The 17,978-nt window shown below is 42.5% G+C and overlaps 1 protein-coding gene across 1 annotated transcript in view; it reads right to left on the minus strand.

The window, feature by feature from the left end:
- Positions 1 to 12,632, minus strand: part of LRRC31 (leucine rich repeat containing 31) — a 28,665-nt gene extending 16,033 nt beyond the window's left edge. Inside the window, exons 1-3 of the mRNA XM_030330545.1 lie at positions 12,380 to 12,632; positions 4,376 to 4,519; positions 2,041 to 2,208 (exon numbers count right to left, since the gene is read on the minus strand). Of these exons, the coding sequence (XP_030186405.1) occupies positions 2,041 to 2,208; positions 4,376 to 4,519; positions 12,380 to 12,572 (505 nt within the window). The 5' untranslated portion in view covers positions 12,573 to 12,632. The remainder of the gene's footprint in view (positions 1 to 2,040; positions 2,209 to 4,375; positions 4,520 to 12,379) is intronic.
- Between the last annotated feature and the right edge of the window lie 5,346 nt (positions 12,633 to 17,978).

Raw genomic sequence — 17,978 nt, forward strand, 5'->3', positions numbered from 1 at the left:
TCCTCTTTAGGAATGATTTCCACGGCCTTGGGTAGAACAGAGGCACATACATGAAAATGCACTTTCTCAGCATACAGAGTCAGTCTCGACACCAAACAATTAAGAGTGCTGGAAAGTCCCTTGTGTCCGCAAGCCTCTCCTCCACTGTCCACTACTGGGCTTGGACTTCTACCATTGGTTATTCACTGTATGGAGTGAGGTTTCAGGAGTGCAGGAGCCTCGTGTTAAAATGCATGTTCTCCCAGCACAGGAATCATTTTGTGTGTCATCGCCAGTCAGCTGGGGTGTCTTTTCTGGGGTGGCATCACCCTGAAGCATTCCCCAGGATCAGAGAGAGAGAGAGAGAGAGAGAGAGAGCGCATGACTGATTAACCATGTCTGCAGTGCACATGGTACTGGAGAGCCACGCATCTATCATCTTGCACTAAGCAACTGTAACCAGTGTAGCAATGATGGAACGCCTCCTGATTTATGGTCTCTCATCGATCAACCATCTATTCTCCAGGTACCCCATCTGCCATCAAGGCTAAGGAAGACCCCTTCTGATGGGAGAAGATGCAAAAGCCCTTCCAGAGAGGAGTCTGGGAAAGGGAGCAAGGCATAAAACATCACAGCAACAAAGATGCAGACTCTCTCTTGAACCTGGCAAGTTCGGAGTGAGTCCCAGGGCAGAAATTCCATTCCCTGGCTTCTTAAGGCTGGAAGATCATAACAAAGATTAGACTCATCATAGAAAATAAACAACATTTTCTTTTTGTGCCTGAGTGGCGGTGAGTTGAATTTGCAACTCTGCTACACAATAACCAGCTGCTAAATTGATTACTTAAAATCACTGAAAGTTAGTTTTGGATGAGGGAAGAGCAAAAGGAGGGACTATCCATTATTGAGCACATGCTGGGCATGTAGTAAATGCTTTAAAGAAATTAGTTAATCCTCACAATAGTTTTCTGAGGTGGATATGAACCCCATTTCAGAGATAAGAAAGCTGAGGCTCAGGAAGGTTAAATCATTTGTCCATGGTCACAAAGCTAGTTAGAAGTGGGGGTAGGATTTGCACTAGGACCTGGCCTGCTCTCAGATGGATGGTGTTTCTCCTCGACTACAGGAAGGGGTAGGCCAGGGGCATTAACTGACCTCAATCTTCCACAGAAGACAGAGAAAAGACATTTGACATGAACTGTGTTGTCTCTACAGAAATCTTTGCAGAGATGTAAATGATCAAAATATGTCATTGAAATAAGAAACTCCAGACCAAGAGAATTTTTAAAAATGTTAATGGCAGGGGCGCCTGGGTGGCGCAGTCGGTTAAGCGTCCGACTTCAGCCGGGTCACGATCTCGCGGTCCGTGAGTTTGAGCCCCGCGTCAGGCTCTGGGCTGTTGGCTCGGAGCCTGGAGCCTGTTTCTGATTCTGTGTCTCCCTCTCTCTCTGCCCCTCCCCCGTTCATGCTCTGTCTCTCTCTGTCCCCCCCCCCCCAAAAAAAAAAAAAAACAAAAAACAAAACGTTGAAAAAAAAAAGAAAAAAAGAAAAATGTTAATGGCAGCTGAAACCAGCAAGCATTTTAGTAAAGGGTTGGGTAACATGACAAATTGTATCCTACATTCTATGTTATTCTATGTTCAGTAATTAACTAACTTGAGGTTCTAGTTCTATTGAAACCATTGCTTTTAGTTTTAAAATCTTGCTTTGGTCAATTTTTTTAAAGGGGAGTGGAAAAATAGAAGAGGTTGTTTTCGAATTGGAGAATAACTTATTATCTACCTCAATTTTACAGGTGAGTAACAGTGAGTAAACAAATTTGACAATTATCTCCATTTAAATTCCATGAGAGCAGATACCTGACCAACCTTTTTCCTTTCTCTATCCTGGGGCTTAGCACAATGCTAGGTACAGGCTACTTAGCTTTTCAGAAGTTATACAAGTGCCCAGCGTGGCATTTCATCGTCCTTGTGCTCTCATCCATGAGCCCTGGAGGGGCTGTGACCCAGATAGTTTGCCCTTGATGCTTCAGAGCTGCTAGCAGTGAGGCATTCATCATACCCAGTGCTCGAACATCATCAGTGGTAAGTCTGCAACTTCCCAGCCTCAGGATTTTTAACTTGCTGACGAGATGCATTTGCTGGGTGAGTGAATGGAGGGTTCCACCTATAAGATCATTCCAGGAAATATCCAGTTTTTCCAAGTCTGGGAGAAGAGGCAGCAAAGCAACTGGAAGGGAACAAGAGAAAAGACAGATTTGCACGTGCAATGAGTAATTGGTAGTACATGGGACCCAGTGCATATTGCACTGTAAGAGAAGAGGGAGGGGTGGACATGTTGACTTTCAGCAAAGCACGGCTCCCTCAGCCATGCAATCGGGACAGACTGCATTTCCTAGGGCATTTTCTATTTCTGCCAAAAATGCAGTGGTATTTTCAGATTTCATACAACTCCTTTATTGTAGTAGAAACGGTAATTCTACTGTTACTAGCATTGTCACTGTAATATGTACACTAGTCCTTTCCATTTTTGCAGAGCACCCTGACGTCCCTCACCCCTTCATCCTAGTGGATCCTCAGGCTGAAAGCAGAGGACTGCACTGTTGGCCAGGGTTGCTGAGATTGAGGGTACTAGTTACCCTTTCTTTGTGATCATCATTGCCTGGGTATCACAGCCTTCTGAAACTCCCATTATATTTAAATGGACCGACTTGTGGAGATTTAGATAAGCACAAAGCCTGACCAGAATCTTCTCTGAGTATCTGCCATCACTCATTAAAAGTGAAGTTACTGCCTGTGAAAAACATTCTCAAAGGCCATCTTTATCTCCTGAAGCGACAAGAGAGTGGAGACTGGAGACTGGAGACGCCAGCCGAGAGGAAGTAAAGCATCTTTGCTTGTTTGTTTTTAAATATGTCTTGAAGGTTAAGGGGCAGCCATCAGAAGCAGCAAGCTGAGGTCTTATAGCTACAGGCACAGCAACTCCAGACCTTCCAAAACTCTGAGGCCATGCATAGGAGTGAAATTTGTTTTTGCCTTTTGTTTGTTACTAGCTTTCAAAGCAGTTGAGCCCTTTCAACTTGTTCACCAGAATTCGTATGCTTTATAAAGCATAAGTCAATTGAACACATTAAGAAGGAAAAACAATTAAAAGCAGGATTGCTGGGGCCCGCGCTCAGAGATTTCAAGTCAGCGGGTTTGTGCTGAACTCAATTGCCTGTGTTTGCACCAGCTCTGCTAGTGACTCTTGACACACAGCCATCTGGAAACACAGGTGCAGTCAGGGTTCTCTCTTAAGAGAGCTGTCCAAAGGAGAACCTGGGTAGCTCAGTTGGTTGAGCGGCCGAATTCAGCTTAGGTCATGATCTTGCAATTCATGGGCTCAAGCTGTGTCAAACTCTGTACTGACAGCTTGAGCCTGCTTTGGATTTTGTGTCTCCCTCTCTCTCTACCCCTCCCCCACTCAGTCTCTCTCTCTCTCTCTCTCTCTCTCTCTCTCAAAAATAAACTTAAAAAAAAAAAAACACTTAAAGAGAGTTGTCCAAAATATAATGGCATGCGTTTTAATTAAAATAGTCAAGGACCCCTCACTCAAAATTCAGTTGTTTTGACACCTCTGTGTTGGTAGACACATCTAATTTGATGAAAGACTTGACTCAAGGCATCTGGGAGAAAGAGAAAAGATAAGGTGGCAGTGGTTGTGTGTGTGGGGGGGTCTTCACGACCGGACTCCTGCTTACGTGTGACACGTGATGGTTACACTCTCATTCCACAGATGACAACATCCTTTTACATGCCCAGCGGGGCTTGGCTCTACGGATGAGCCACACGAGTTTAGATCGTACGCAAAACAAATGCTTTTCAGGGAAGAAGAAGCAATCGGTAGGGAAGTAAAATTACTCAGGAAAAACAGACAAATGAACCTTCCTCCTAAACTTGGCTCAAATCTTTGTAGCTTGAGGAAAGATTAATTTGTCTTTTGTTGTTGTTATTTTATTTTTTTTTTATTTTTATTTTTAAAAAATTTTTTTTTCAACGTTTATTTATTTTTGGGACAGAGAGAGACAGAGCATGAACGGGCGAGGGGCAGAGAGAGAGGGGGACACAGAATCGGAAACAGGCTCCAGGCTCTGAGCCATCAGCCCAGAGCCCGACGCGGGGCTCGAACTCACGGACCGCGAGATCGTGACCTGGCTGAAGTCGGACGCTTAACCGACTGCGCCACCCAGGCGCCCCATTGTTGTTGTTATTTTAAATAGTGGTGCCGCTGCTCTTCCTGATTGGGTGGGGCCACCCTGCAGACCTCGGGTGGTCAGGTGAGTGATGGGTGTGTTTTGCCTGCTCATCTCCCCTCAAAGGCCCTGGGTCCCTCTGTGCCAAGTCAGCTGCATACAGACCCACTTCCCTCATGTCCGCGGTCGTTAATCCGCAGTTATTCAGATCCAGACATTTGTTGACAGCCTTTCTGCCCAGCTTCTGCAGGAACTGTTCGTTTTTCTCCATCCTGGATCCCAACTCCATTTCTGAAGTGAGAGGCTTAGCTACATTATCAGGAGAAAGAAGAACTTGCTGTTAACGCAGATAGTGTTAAAGATGCACGGCGATCGCAATAAGACAAGTAAACAGGCTAACAACAACCCTGAGCTGGTCCTTGGAGAAACCTCAACCCAGAAGAGGAAGCATTTACCAGGGGACAGAACTTAACTGCTGTCCTGCCTCCGGGTGCTGGACAGTGATCACTCCCATGACCCTTTTCTTACAAAGGAGCCTGAGGAACTCGGTGGCTGTTCTTTCCTGGCCTGACCTAGGTTTCTCCTCTCGTAGACAGAGTTGTTCTCCCTGGACCGAGTAGTAAACTTGTTAGCACAGGGTTGAAGCCGAGCACGGCTGAGAGACGCACAGATGTCTCCGGTGAATGCTCATGGTGGGGAACACAGGTAATTTGACCAAGCAAATTGCCAAATTTGCCAAACAAAGGCAAAGCGTTGCAATCACTGCCAATGGGCTTCAGCTGGCTACAGGGAGCGACTCAAACACTTGCTGCTCATTTCGTAGACCATTCCATTGACAGATGCAGAGACAGCGGTGCCTGGGAGAGCTTTTCTCAACTCCTGCCACAGGACACTTTCAGGAAGACTCACTTGTCCTTCTTGTCACTAGAGACTACTTACATGGCACCCTCACCAAGTTCCTCTGTACTAACACAGTACTAACGTGATAACACTAAAATAATAAAAGCCTTACTTTTTCATTTTTTTTTAATGTTTATTTCTGAGAGAGAGCGTGAACGGGGGAGGGGCAGAGACAGAGGGAGACACAGTCCGAGGCAGGCTCCAGGCTCTGAGCTGTCAGCACAGAGCCCGACACGGGGCTCAGGCCTACGAACCATGAGATCATGACCTGAGCCGAAGTCAGACGCTCAACCGACTGAGTCACCCGGACGCCCCTAAAAGCTTTCCATTTATTGAACACCTATTATGTACGAGTGCTGCACCTACCCCATGTGCCAGCATTTGAGACACGTATAAAATACATCATCCTTTTGGAAGAAAAAATGAATATGCAAAAAGGGGTCACTGACAGTGACTTTTTAGAGGTTTTATAAATGAAAATGTACAATTTAAAACATATAAAAAAAGTTTACTGGAATCCAATACAAAAGTGTAAGTTCTAAATGTGCAGTAATATTCTAACCCTGACGAAGTATAAAACCACATAGCTAAAAAGAAATACTATATTGGTACCAGTGAAAATTAATGGTAGGACTCCAGTAGTAATCAATTTAGATTTAAATACTAGAAGAGTAATAAGAATGCTGCCTCTGCTCTGTCTCTGTCTCAAAAATAAATAAACGTTAAAAAAAAAAAAAAAAAAAAAAGAACGCTACCTCTCCACAGTGTGTCTGGCAGCTTGCTATTTTTTCTATTATAATTTATTGTCAAGTTGGCTAACATACAGTGTGTAAAGTGTGCTCTTGGTTTTTGGGGTAGATTCCTGTGGTTCATCGCTTACATACAACACCCAATGCTCATCCCAACATGTGCCCTCCCCTCTCCTCCTCCCACCCCCCCCATCAACCCTCAGTTTGTCCTCTGTGTTTAAGAGTCTCTTATGGTTTGCCTCCCTCCCTCTCTGTTTGTAACTATTTTTTCCTCTTCCTTTCCCCCATGGCCTTCTGTTAAGTTTCTCAAGATCCACATGAGTGAAAATATATGATATCTGTCCTTCTCTGACTGACTTACTTCACTCAGCATAATACCATCCAGTTCCATCCACCTTGCTGCAAATGGCAGGATTTCATTCTTTCTCATTGCCAAGTAATATTCTATTGTATATATAAACCACATCTTCTTTATCCATTCATCAGTTGATGGACATTTGAGCTCTTTCCATAATTTGGCTATTGTTGAAAGTGCTGCTATAAACATTGGGGTACATGTTCCCCTATGAATCAGCACTCCTGTATCCCTTGGGTAAATTCCTAGTAGTGTTATTGCTGGGTCATAGGATACTTCCATTTTTAATATTTTGAGGAACCTCCACACTGTTTTCCAGAGTGGCTGCACCAGTTTGCATTCCCACCAACAGTGCAAGAGTGTTCCTGTTTCTCCACATCCTCGCCAACATCTGTTGTTGCCTAAGTTGTTAATTTTAGCCACTCTGACCGGTGTGAGGTGATATCTCAGTGTGGCTTTGATCTGTATTTACCTGATGATGAGTGATGTTGAGAATCTTTTCATGTGTCTGTTAGCCATCTGGATGTCTTCTTTGGAAAAGTGTCTATTCTTGTCTTCTGCCCATTTCTTCACTGGATTATTTATTTTCCAGGTGTTGAGTTTGGTAACTTCTTTACAGATTTTGGATACTAGTCCTTTATCTCATATGTCATTTGCAAATATCTTTTCCCATTCCATTGGTTGCCTTTTAGTTTTGTTGATTGTTTCCTTTGCAGTACATCAGCTTTTTATCTTGATGAGGTCCCAAAAGTTTATTTTTGCTTTTAATTCCCTTGCCTTTGGAGATGTGTTGAGTAAGAAATTGCTGTGGCTGAGGTCAAAGAAGTTGTTGCCTGCTTTCTCCTCTAGGGTTTTGATGGTTTCCTGTCTCACATTTAGGTCTTTTATCCATTTTGAGGGGTTTTTTTGTGTGTGTATGGTGAAATAAAGTGGCCTTCTTCATTCTTCTGCATGTTGCTGTCCAGTTCTCCCAGTTTGCTAAAGAGACTGTATTTTTTTCCATTGGATACTCTTTCCTGCTTTGTCAAAATTAGTTGGCCATACATTTGTAGGTCCAATTCTGGGCTCTCTATTCTATTCCATTCTGGGTCTATATGTCTGTTTTTGTGCCAATACCATACTGTCTTGATGATTACAGCTTTGTAATAGAGGCTAAAGTCTGGGATTGTGACGTCTCCTGCTTTGGTTTTCTTCTTCAATATTACTTTGGCTATTTGGGGTCTTTTGTGTTTCCATACAAATTTTAGGATTGTTTGTTCTAGCTTTGAGAAGAATGTCAGGGCAATTTTGATTGGGATTGCATTGAATGTGTAGATTGCTATTTTTAAGAAAACACCTATAGGGTGTGGTCTGTGTAGGGATGGTTGATGTTGCCGCATTCTCCCAGTAGGAGGCAGCACCATCCACAATTTTATCTCTTTACACAAGCCTTCCATTTCTATCAGGGTGCATTGCATACAATGTATTTTATTTTGGGTATGGTTGCCAGATTTAGGAAAACAGAAACAGCCTGTCCAATTAAATTGAGACTGCAAGTAAACAAAGAATCATGGCTTAGTAAAAGTATGCCCCAAATATTGCATGTATTTTATGTGGCAACCCGAATTTTGAGTAGAGCAGAAGCGAGTCAGGGATGGGGGGATGGGGAGGGACTAACTCTTGCATGCAGTGAGTCCAGGACATTTTGTTAAGCTTAATTCAAAGAGTCTCAATCACACTGTTTCATAGATTTAGAACCTGAGACACAGAGAGACTGTAAGTAGCAGAGTCAGAATGTGAACCTAGAACAGACTGCTCCAGAACCCATTATGTGTGTGTATGTGTTTAAATTTTTGGGTTAGGGGGTATCTGGGTGGCCCAGACAGTTAAGCGTGACTTCTGCTCAGGTCATGATCTCATAGTTCGTGGGTTAGAGCCCCGTGTCTGGCTCTGTGCTGACAGTTCAGAGCCTGGAGCCTGCTTCGGATTCTGTGTCTCCCTCTCTCTCCACTCCTCCCTGGCTCATGTTCTCTCTCACCCTCACTCTCACAAATAAACGAACATTAAAAATTTTTAATACGTAAATAAATTTTTGTGTTAAAATATTGCTCTGCATGATACCTTATGCTTTCTCTTTTGTTTTTAAGACTTTATCCCCATAGGATCGACCTACGATCATGCTCAAGTTCCAGCCTTCCCAAACCTTTTTCTTCTCAAGCCACTATTCTGTCAATCATTTCCTTTACTGTCAAATGTTTGGAAAAGGTGGTTTGTACTTGCTGGTCTCACTTCACCACATTTACCAATCAACCTCTATGTTCTGGTGACCACATTCACCTATTCAAACAAATTGTTTCTCAAAGGTCACCCGCAGACAGATTCAGGACTCTCTTCTCAGACCACATCCTGCTTGGGCATTCTGTAACGGTTGATCTGATGGGCAAGTCTAAGACCGCAGAAGTGGAAGACTTGGTTCAAATTGTGGGTCCTGCAGGTGAGCAAGAAATTTGGCTTCTCTGAGCTTTGGGTGATTCATCTGTAAAACAGAAACTCTAATTTCTGCCTTGTTCATTTCTCAGGAGCATGGTGACTTACATTTCCTAGGGCTTCCCAGGGAGATGGGACTCTGCAGGGCCTTTTACATGAGAGGTATGTTATAAATATTTGTTGAATGAACAAATAATTGAATGAATGAATGAATGAATGAATGAATATTAGCTTTAAAGCTCCTTAATTACCAAAACAAATCAACATGATAGACTTTTATCGAATGCCTCAGTATAAATATAAGTACTAATTTATGAGATCCATGGACATGAACTTACAAACCATATATTTCATTTTTTTAAATACATAAAACCCTTTCTTCAAAGGATAGCTTCTGTCACAGCTCAAGATATAAGGCAGTTGAGTCAGAGCTGCTACCAGTTGGCTGAGTCGTGGTGACTGGTGCCCTATGGAGAGCACAAAGTTGTGACACGTGAACAGTTCTATGGAGTGATTCGGGACCTTTTCCTGACTGCTTTACCGCTGAGACAAGCCCCTGCTTCTCCATGTGATTCTGTGAGCTAAGCAGTATCTTCACATTAAGTTCTTTTCCAACTTATATCTTCCAGGGTTGGTTTCTTGGTCATAAACAACCATGAATCCCAGTGGTTTCATAAAACATAATAATGTTTGTATGTTTGTAACGTGGGTGTTGCTGTGCAGGGAACCAAGATAACAAGTTCCTGTTTTCCATGAGCTACGTGTCCAATGGAAAAGGCAGGGGCACCTGGATGACTCACTTGGTTAAGCGTCTGACTTTTGGTTTCAGCTCAGGTCATGATTGCACAGTTCGTGGGTTTAAGTCCCACATTGGGCTCGGTGCTGACAGTGTGGAACCTGCTTGGGATTCTCTCTCTCTCTCTCTCTCTCTCTCTCTCTCTCTGCATCTCCCCTGCTTGCTTGCTCTCTCTCTCTAAATAAATAAACATTAAAAAAAAAAAAAACAGGCCGACAGGAAATCCATGCTCACAAAACAGAGGAGAAGTGCAATGGTGGGGGCAGGCAGAGGGTACATGAGCACACGATAGTGACAGTAAGCACCTCAGCTCCCATGGGCAGGTCACATGGCAATCTTTCAAGAGAAAGGGGTGTGTGAATGCACCTTAAAAGTGAGTGAGAGTCAGTCAGGTGGGTGGACATGAGGGAAGGATAAATGGGGGGAGGGGTGCAGGAGGGTGGTGACACAAGGGAAGGTCTTTGTAGGCACAGGGAACCCCTTTGCAAGAATGTGGCCAGCTCAGGAAACTGCAAGTAAATCTGAATGTCAGGAGTAGTGGGTGAACATGAGGTTGGGGGAAGGCAGGGGTCATGAAGAGAGATCCATCTGATCACAAACACCTTGAAGACCATGTTTGGGATTGTGGACATTCTCTTCGAGGCAAGAAAGACTCAGTGAAGGATTTTAAGCAGCTGAAAGATATCATATCTGTGATTTAGGAAGAGGACCCAGTGGCACTATGGAGTACAGGTTGGCAAGAGAGCAAGAATAGAAGCAGAGAAACCAGTTAGGAAGCTGTTTCAGTGGTCTAGGCAAAAAAACAAAAAACAAAAAACAATGAAAGCCAGAACAGCAATGGAGAGGAGGAACCAGATCCAAGAGTCATTTTGGGGGCAGAATTAACATGACTCCAGGTACCACTGAATTTGGGGAGACGTGGAAATAGACAAGCCATGCATGGCTTGAATGGCCAGTGTTGGCCAGTGGGGAAAACCAGCTGCCTGGCCTTGCACTATTAATGTAATCATGGTTATAGGTATTCATTAACTATGCTCCTAAAACTTCAACTTATACTTTAGAACAAATACCAACAATTTTCTGATAGAGGTTGTCTTTCTTTTTAAGTAGACTTTAACTTCCTATTTCTAAAAAATATTTAAAATATACTTAATCTACTTTCAAACAAAATTATATATATATATATATTTTTTTTTTTTTTTGAGAGAGAGAGACAGAGAGAGAGAGAGAGAGAAGCATGAGCAGGTTAGAGGGGCAGAGGGAGAGAGAAAGAGAATCTTAAGCAGGCTCCATGGTCAGTGGGGAGCCCAACACGGGACTTGATACCACAACCCTGGGATCATGACCTGGGCCAAAATCTAAAGTTGGATGCTCAACCAACCGAGTTAGCCAAAATGATATTATTTTTGGTATTTGATGCAAATAATCTGACAGAAATGAGGGTAGGTATAAATGAAACAAGATTGGCCATGGGTTGATAATTGTTAGAGGGAAGTGATCATGGGGGTTCCTTATACTATTCTCTCTACTTTTGGGTATGTTTGCATTAAAAGATTAAAATGCTTAAAAATACATTTAATCTAATAGATTATACATATATATATTATACATATATATGTATTAACTTTTTTAATGTTTGTTTATTTCTGAGACAGAGCATGAGTGGGGGAGGGGTAGAGAGAGAGGGAGACACAGAATCAGAAGCAGGCTCCAGGTTCTGAGCTGTCAGCACAGAGCCCAACAAGGGGCTCGAACTCACAAACCGTGAGATCATGACCTGAGCCAAAGTCAGTCGCTCAACTGACTGAGCCACCCAGGCGCCCCTCTAATAGACAATATATTAATGGCATTGTACATGACACATAGCTTTAAGGAAAGATTGGGCAATATTTATTTTCATAACCCTTGAATTTGTAATCTCTGTTCTAAGAATTTGTACTAAAAAAACAAGGCTGAAATACAATGACGTATGGAAGAGGCAAGAGGGAAAGACAAAAATATTCACTGACAGGCACAGGATGGAATATCATGCAGCTGTTAAAATTAGGCGTATAAACATCATGTAGCAACGTGGGGATTGAGCAGTATAAAAATATGTTTCAGAAGTAGGACCACAGCTCCGTGTAAGCTCAAGAGGGATTTGCAAGCTATTATTATAACTGCAAAAGATGCCCATTCTGGCCCCCAGCTACCTCCTCCGTGACTGTCCTATTACTTTTGTCCTCTCTCCTCTCATCCTGCTTCAGCACCCCTGACCTTGGGCTCGCTCTCAAGTACTCCAGGCTCAGTCCCACCCTGGACCTTCACATTTATAGCTGCCTTTGCCTGGGAAGCTATTCCCACAGGCATCTACGTCACTGGCTTTATTCATTCACTCTACTTGGCTTACTTTATTCAGATCTCTGCTCAGGTGCCACCAAATCAGAGACTCCTTCCCTGCAACCCCATCTAAAGTAGTACCCCATCCATCATTCTTAGTCTCCTTAGCCTGCTTTTGTTTCTTTGTATCATTTATCACGCTGAAATTATGTCTGCATCTGGTTCCTTGTGTACGTAAGGTCCTGTGTTATGTGGCTGCATTTCTAACACAATAATGGCTGACATACAGTAGGTACTCGATCAATGTTTATTGACTGGCTGGTTGACCATAAATGCATGTATATGAACAAAATACTGTATCAGAATGAAAGGAAACAAGGTATTTTCTCTATACCTTCCTGTAGTGTTACATGTAATTTAAATGCTAATAATTTAAAAGTAAAATTCTTGAAGTATTTAAAGCATTTAAGTAACATAGTAAATGCTTAGAATAGAAACTCATATTAGGTTTAGTTTAACCCATATGATGTCTTTAGGGGGAAACATTATTCTAAAAAATAGAGAAATAACAGCAGTCAGTTTACCAGTATCTAAGATGTTTTCTGTTTTCTGTGTGTCATCGCTGGGTTGGAAATCAGCAGCTTCAAGGTCATTGCTCTTTTTTCTGCTTTCAGCTTTGGTGGGCCTGAGTTTTGAGCTCCTGAAGAGTTTGTTGACAAACGAAGTCCGGGGTTTGGTTTCTCCATCTGAGGAATTTTTCTTCCTTCTTTGACTCATGGTCAAGTTGAAAGTGGTCTTTCTCAATAAGACATCTTCCTGTTGTTTTCAGTTTCTGGAATTACTGAGAAGCAAAAGACTCTGTCGAGACCATGTGAAATCAGAATTTCCTTACATGAGCTTTTATTTCCCCCCTTACTTTGTTTTTATTACTGGTAATGTTTAATGTAAAAATAAGAATGATGTAACCCAGGATCCGGGAACCAACAGATGGTGGCAGATACACATCTAAAGCAAACTTGGGTTTTTAACTTTGCCCTACTTTATTGTGTGAAATACAGGTCGTTAAACACCACTTTGGCAAATGCATCAAATGTGTTAATACATTTGAAATTTCAGCAATTATAGTTACCTTCTGAGGGACAGTAGTAAAAGAGGATTTAGCATGTCTCTAAACTGGCCCTTTGCAAAACTATCTCCCAGGGGGGGTTGCCTTCGGTAAGCTCAGCCTCCTCTCAGCAGCCTCCTCTGATGCTGCTTCTCCTGGCTTCTTCTCTTTTTCCCCTCCAGCCCTGCACCGCCACCCCCATTAGAGACACACTGGCAGCAAAAACTTCGCTCACTCCATAAACAGAACCTACTCTGGGTCAGATACTGTTCTAGATGCGAGATTCAATGATGAGCAAGGTACAGCTCACATCTTTGATGGAGGCTTAACCTAGTGGGAAGATAAGCCTGTAAGCCAAAGAGTCCACTGGGGTAAGAGCCATCAGGGAAGACAGACCTAAGTAAGTAAGCAGGGAAGGCTCAGTTGGGCTATGCTTGCCTTGCAGAACAGACTTTGAACAGGGAGTGACATTGCCTGGATTTTGAAGAATGGGAAGTTAAACAAGAGAGAGAAAAGGGTCCCAAGTAGAAAAATGAGGCTCAAAAGTTTCAGGCATGAAGGCCTGAAAAAGCCTCTGGTTGGCTCCACCAGTGAATTCTGGTTCACCTGGAACAAAGGATGTGGGGAATGGAGGTGAGGAGTGTGAGTTAAGGCTAAAGATTCATAAGGGGTGATCTATTGCCCCCTTCTGAGATTTGCTTTCATTCTAAGGGAGGGTTAAATACTTAACTTGGGGATAAAACTGTCAATGGATGGGGCGCCTGGGTGGCTCAGTCCGTTAAACATCCAACTTCAGCTCAGGTTATGATCTTGCAGTTTGTGAGTTCGAGCCCTGCGTAGGGTTCTGTGCTGACAGCTCAGAGCCTGGAGGCTGCCAGATTCTGTGTCCCCTCTCTCTCTCTGCCCCTCCCATGCTCATGCTCTGTCGCTGTCTCTCAATAAAAAAAAAAAAAAAAAAACAGGGGCGCCTGGGTGGCGCAGTCGGTTAAGCGTCTGACTTCAGCCAGGTCACGATCTCGCGGTCCGGGAGTTCGAGCCCCGCGTCAGGCTCTGGGCTGATGGCTCAGAGCCTGGAGCCCGTTTCCGATTCTGTGTCTCCCTCTCTCTCTGCCCCTCCCCCGTTCATGCTCTGCCTCTCTCTGTCCCAAAAATAAATAAAAAACGTTGAAAAAAACAACAACAAACAAACAAACAAAAAACCTGTCAATGGAATTTTAGATTTTGTTAATAAAATTTAGGTCCCATTCTTGGGCCAGGGCCTAATGACTATTCTTTTCTTGAAATTACAATGTTCATGGCTTCTCCCCCATAAGATAGGTCTTTTCTGTAATAGTACGTTCAAGAATGACTCAAGGAACATTTTGCAGAGGGGCTTCTAAAATGACCTTGGAGAGTCCACCTCCAAGCCAGGAAGAAGTAATAATATTCTATACACCTGGAGCATTATTTTAGAAGTCAAAATTAAGCATCTTTTCCTTTCTAAATTTTCTTTTCAAACTAGAACAGGGTGGAGCCCAGGTTTACCCATGAACAGACAGCAATGGAGCCAGACAGTTGGCCCCAGTGCAGCCCTACCACTGACCGAGCTTCAGTGGGTTAGGTGGGGGGGAAAGACCACTGGCTAATGAACCCAGCCACAACCAGCAGCCCTGGCTGTCCCATCCTGATTCCATCATCACCTTATGGGCCCTTGTCCTTTTGCTGGTCCTCTGGTCCCCACTTAAGACTCCCCTCATGGTCACTTTCATGCAATGTCACCGTTTGTTGGTTTATACAGAGCCGTTCTCTGGAGTGCCATCCCACTAAATGGTTTCACTTCTCCCCCCACTAAACGCGCTGACTTCAATTCCCAAGTCTTAAGAAAACACTGCTGGATGATGCTCCAGGATGTGGTAATTTACCCAAGTGAAACCCCACCCAGCCTGTGAGGCCCCTCTGGGTTGTCTGCAGACAAGTACACAGTGGGCAGAATGGGAAGGAGGCCAGCGGAGGCAAGGCACAACGCAGGACGCAGGACTCAAGGGGATGGAAGAGGAAACAAAAGTTCGGTGGGGGAACCGGCAAGGCAGAAAGGAGAGAAAGGCAAGGGAAGGAAACAACAGAGAGGAAGCCAGGGAATTAGAAAAAGACCAAGTATAAGGAAGGCAGATGTGTGAGTGCCAAGTAGAAAGTATCTGCACATTTCTCAATAGGCAGCAGGGAAGTAGTGGCCTACCATGCTCATTCTGAAAAAAGTAATTTTTTGCCCCAAAATGGGTTCAGGAAATTCCTCTCTATATACAAACTTGAACAAGTACTCTGGCTTCCCATGCCAATTCAGGCTTACGCAGACCTTCCATTTTCCCTTTGCCCCTATACTGGGCTTCACGGTGTGGAGGCAAACCCTGGAACCGGAATTGGGAAATTTGCAGATCACAACATAACAACCAGACTGCAGCAGCTAAACACCAGGCTTTGTCTCTTCTCCCAGGATCAGACACGCTTATTTAAGAGCCCTTTGGGGTTTCAATTCAACTTAACATTAATTGAGTAGTTATTTTGATATTTACTATATTATCAGTAGGTAAGGTTTTTTGCCATGAAACCCCAAGGATGATACATATTTGACATGTTATTTCTCTTGCAACCAAGCTGTTATTTATTCGGGGGAAGTGAGAAATGCCTTTTCTTTCTTTTCCATCCTCAGGTTTGGCCTTACCACTTATTTAAAATTTTTGAGCCAGCGTTTCAGAGTGAGTCATATTTTCAACACTGCTTGTTAAAGGGAGATGCATTTTTCTTTCTCCACAAAACTTACTTCACTAAAAAGGAAGTCCTGACACATGCTACAACATGAATGAAACTTGAAGACGTTATACTAAGTGAAATAAGCTGGTCGCAAAAAGACAAATACGGAATGGTTCCACTTATGTGAGGTATCTAAGTAGTCAAATTCATAGAAACAGAAAATAGAATGGTGGCTGCCAGGGGTGGAGACAAGAGGAAAATGGGGAGTTGTTTAATGGTTACAGAGTTTCAGTTTTACAGAAGGAAAAGTTCATGCACAACAGTGTGAATATATTTAAAACTACTGAATTGTACACTTAAAAACGGATATGATGGGGGGGCACCTGACTGGCTCAGTTGGCAAAATATGCAACTCTTGATCTCGGGGCTGTGGGTTCCAGACCCATGTTGGGTGTAGAGATTACTTAAAAATAAAATCTTCCAAAAAATGGTTAAGATGGTAAATTTTATGTTATGTGGGGTTTTTTTTTAACACAATTAAGAATCATATATATATATATATATATATATATATATATATATATATAAAATTCAGAGGATTAGGACATTAAATATAAGGAAGTTTTAGAAAAACCTTAATTTCTGCTTTCATTTTCCTTATGTATATACAAGTGTGATATGATTTTCTAAAATCAATGCCTAAATATGCCTAAATAGGTTTTAATGAATATAAAGTAAAAATCCTAGGTAATTTTTAAAAAAAACTATTACGTGGCATGCATGGGCTTAGTTCAGCCCAATTCAGAACACTTCTCTAGAAAACACATTATCATAGATTTATTTCTAGCTTTATCATTAATACAACTATTCTCAGTTTAAGCAGAAAAGGAACTTATTAAAAGGATGGCAGAGGTAAACATGTATTTGCTTCTGCTTTTGAACTCCATTTAAATAACAAGGGATTTTTAAAAAAACACTTCATAGATCTCTAAGGATAAGGAGAACTGGGTAGATGCCAACAAAATTTTGGAATCTAGAGAGCATAAGAAAGAACTTAACTGACTTTAAATTTAAGTGCCTGTAAGAGTTGGGGAACAAATGTTAAAAATTTCAGAATCCCAAAAGACTTCATAAGTGAACCAATAATTGTCCTAGGCAACTCTGAAGGAAGAGGTAAGTATGGGTGGAGCTCAAAACAGAGTGAGTAGTTAAAAATCTGTAAGAAGTTTTGTTGTTTCTTTTTTTAGGATTTTATTTTTAAGTAATCTCTATACTCAACATTGGGCTCAAATTCACAACCCTGAAATGAAGAGTCACACCCTCTACTGACTGAGCTAGCCAGGCACCTCAATTTGTAAGAAGTTAAATAATTAAATTTTATTTCTCACCCCAGGGCAGACAAGAGATGGCCTCGTTCCCACCCTGGCAAAAGATGGAAAGTTTATTTTTAGGACAAGTTGAAACATAGAGGATCTGGACACGGAGACACTGGTCATGTTTTCAGTGCCTTATTAGATAGGGAAGTTAAGGAAGGTCTCTGTCTCTATATTGAACCATGAGACCCCTCCTTGCTCCTCCTTTAGTTCCTCTAAGAACACACTGGCAATTAAGCTCGATCATCCTCTATCCCCACCCCATGGAGGTATATGGGAGTACACCAAGCTGGGGAAAGTGACACTGACTGTTGAGGGTCCTTCAACTACATGAATCTCTGCCAAGCAATAATGAAGAAGCTCACTGATTGAGAAGTCCTACATATATACACAGAGCTCCTGATAGAATGCTTAATTCTATATATGTTTGGAGGGCCAAAGATCTCAAGATAGTGGAGGGAAGACAGACAGAAAAATGAGATTCAGAAACAATAACAAAAAGGGAACTTAAAGAAAATAAGAACAATGCAGGGAGAATAAAAGGTTATTTTATTTATTTTATTTTTTTAATGTTTATTTATTTTTGAGACAGAGAGAGACAGAGCATGAGCAGGGGAGGGGCAGAGAGAGAAGGAGGCACAGAAGCTGAAGCAGGCTCCAGGCTCTGAGCTGTCAGCACAGAGCCTGACAGGGGGCTCGAACTCACGAACTATGAGATCATGACCTGAGCCAAAGTCGGACACTTAACCGACTGAGCCACCCAGGCGCCCCTAAAAGGTTATTTTAAAAATCACTATTATACTTACAGAATTAAGAGTTGATGTAGGGTCCATAAACCAAGAACCAGAAGATGTAGGAAAGAGAAAATCCAGACTTCTAAAAATTAAAACTGTGATACTTTCTGTGCAAGAGTAAAATGGTGTATTTTTTTTTTAATTTAATGTTTATTTTTGAGAGAGAGAGGGAGAGAGTGAGCAG

Source organism: Lynx canadensis, chromosome C2 (genome assembly GCF_007474595.2).
Source record: "Lynx canadensis isolate LIC74 chromosome C2, mLynCan4.pri.v2, whole genome shotgun sequence".
NCBI classification, from domain to species: Eukaryota; Metazoa; Chordata; class Mammalia; order Carnivora; family Felidae; genus Lynx; species Lynx canadensis.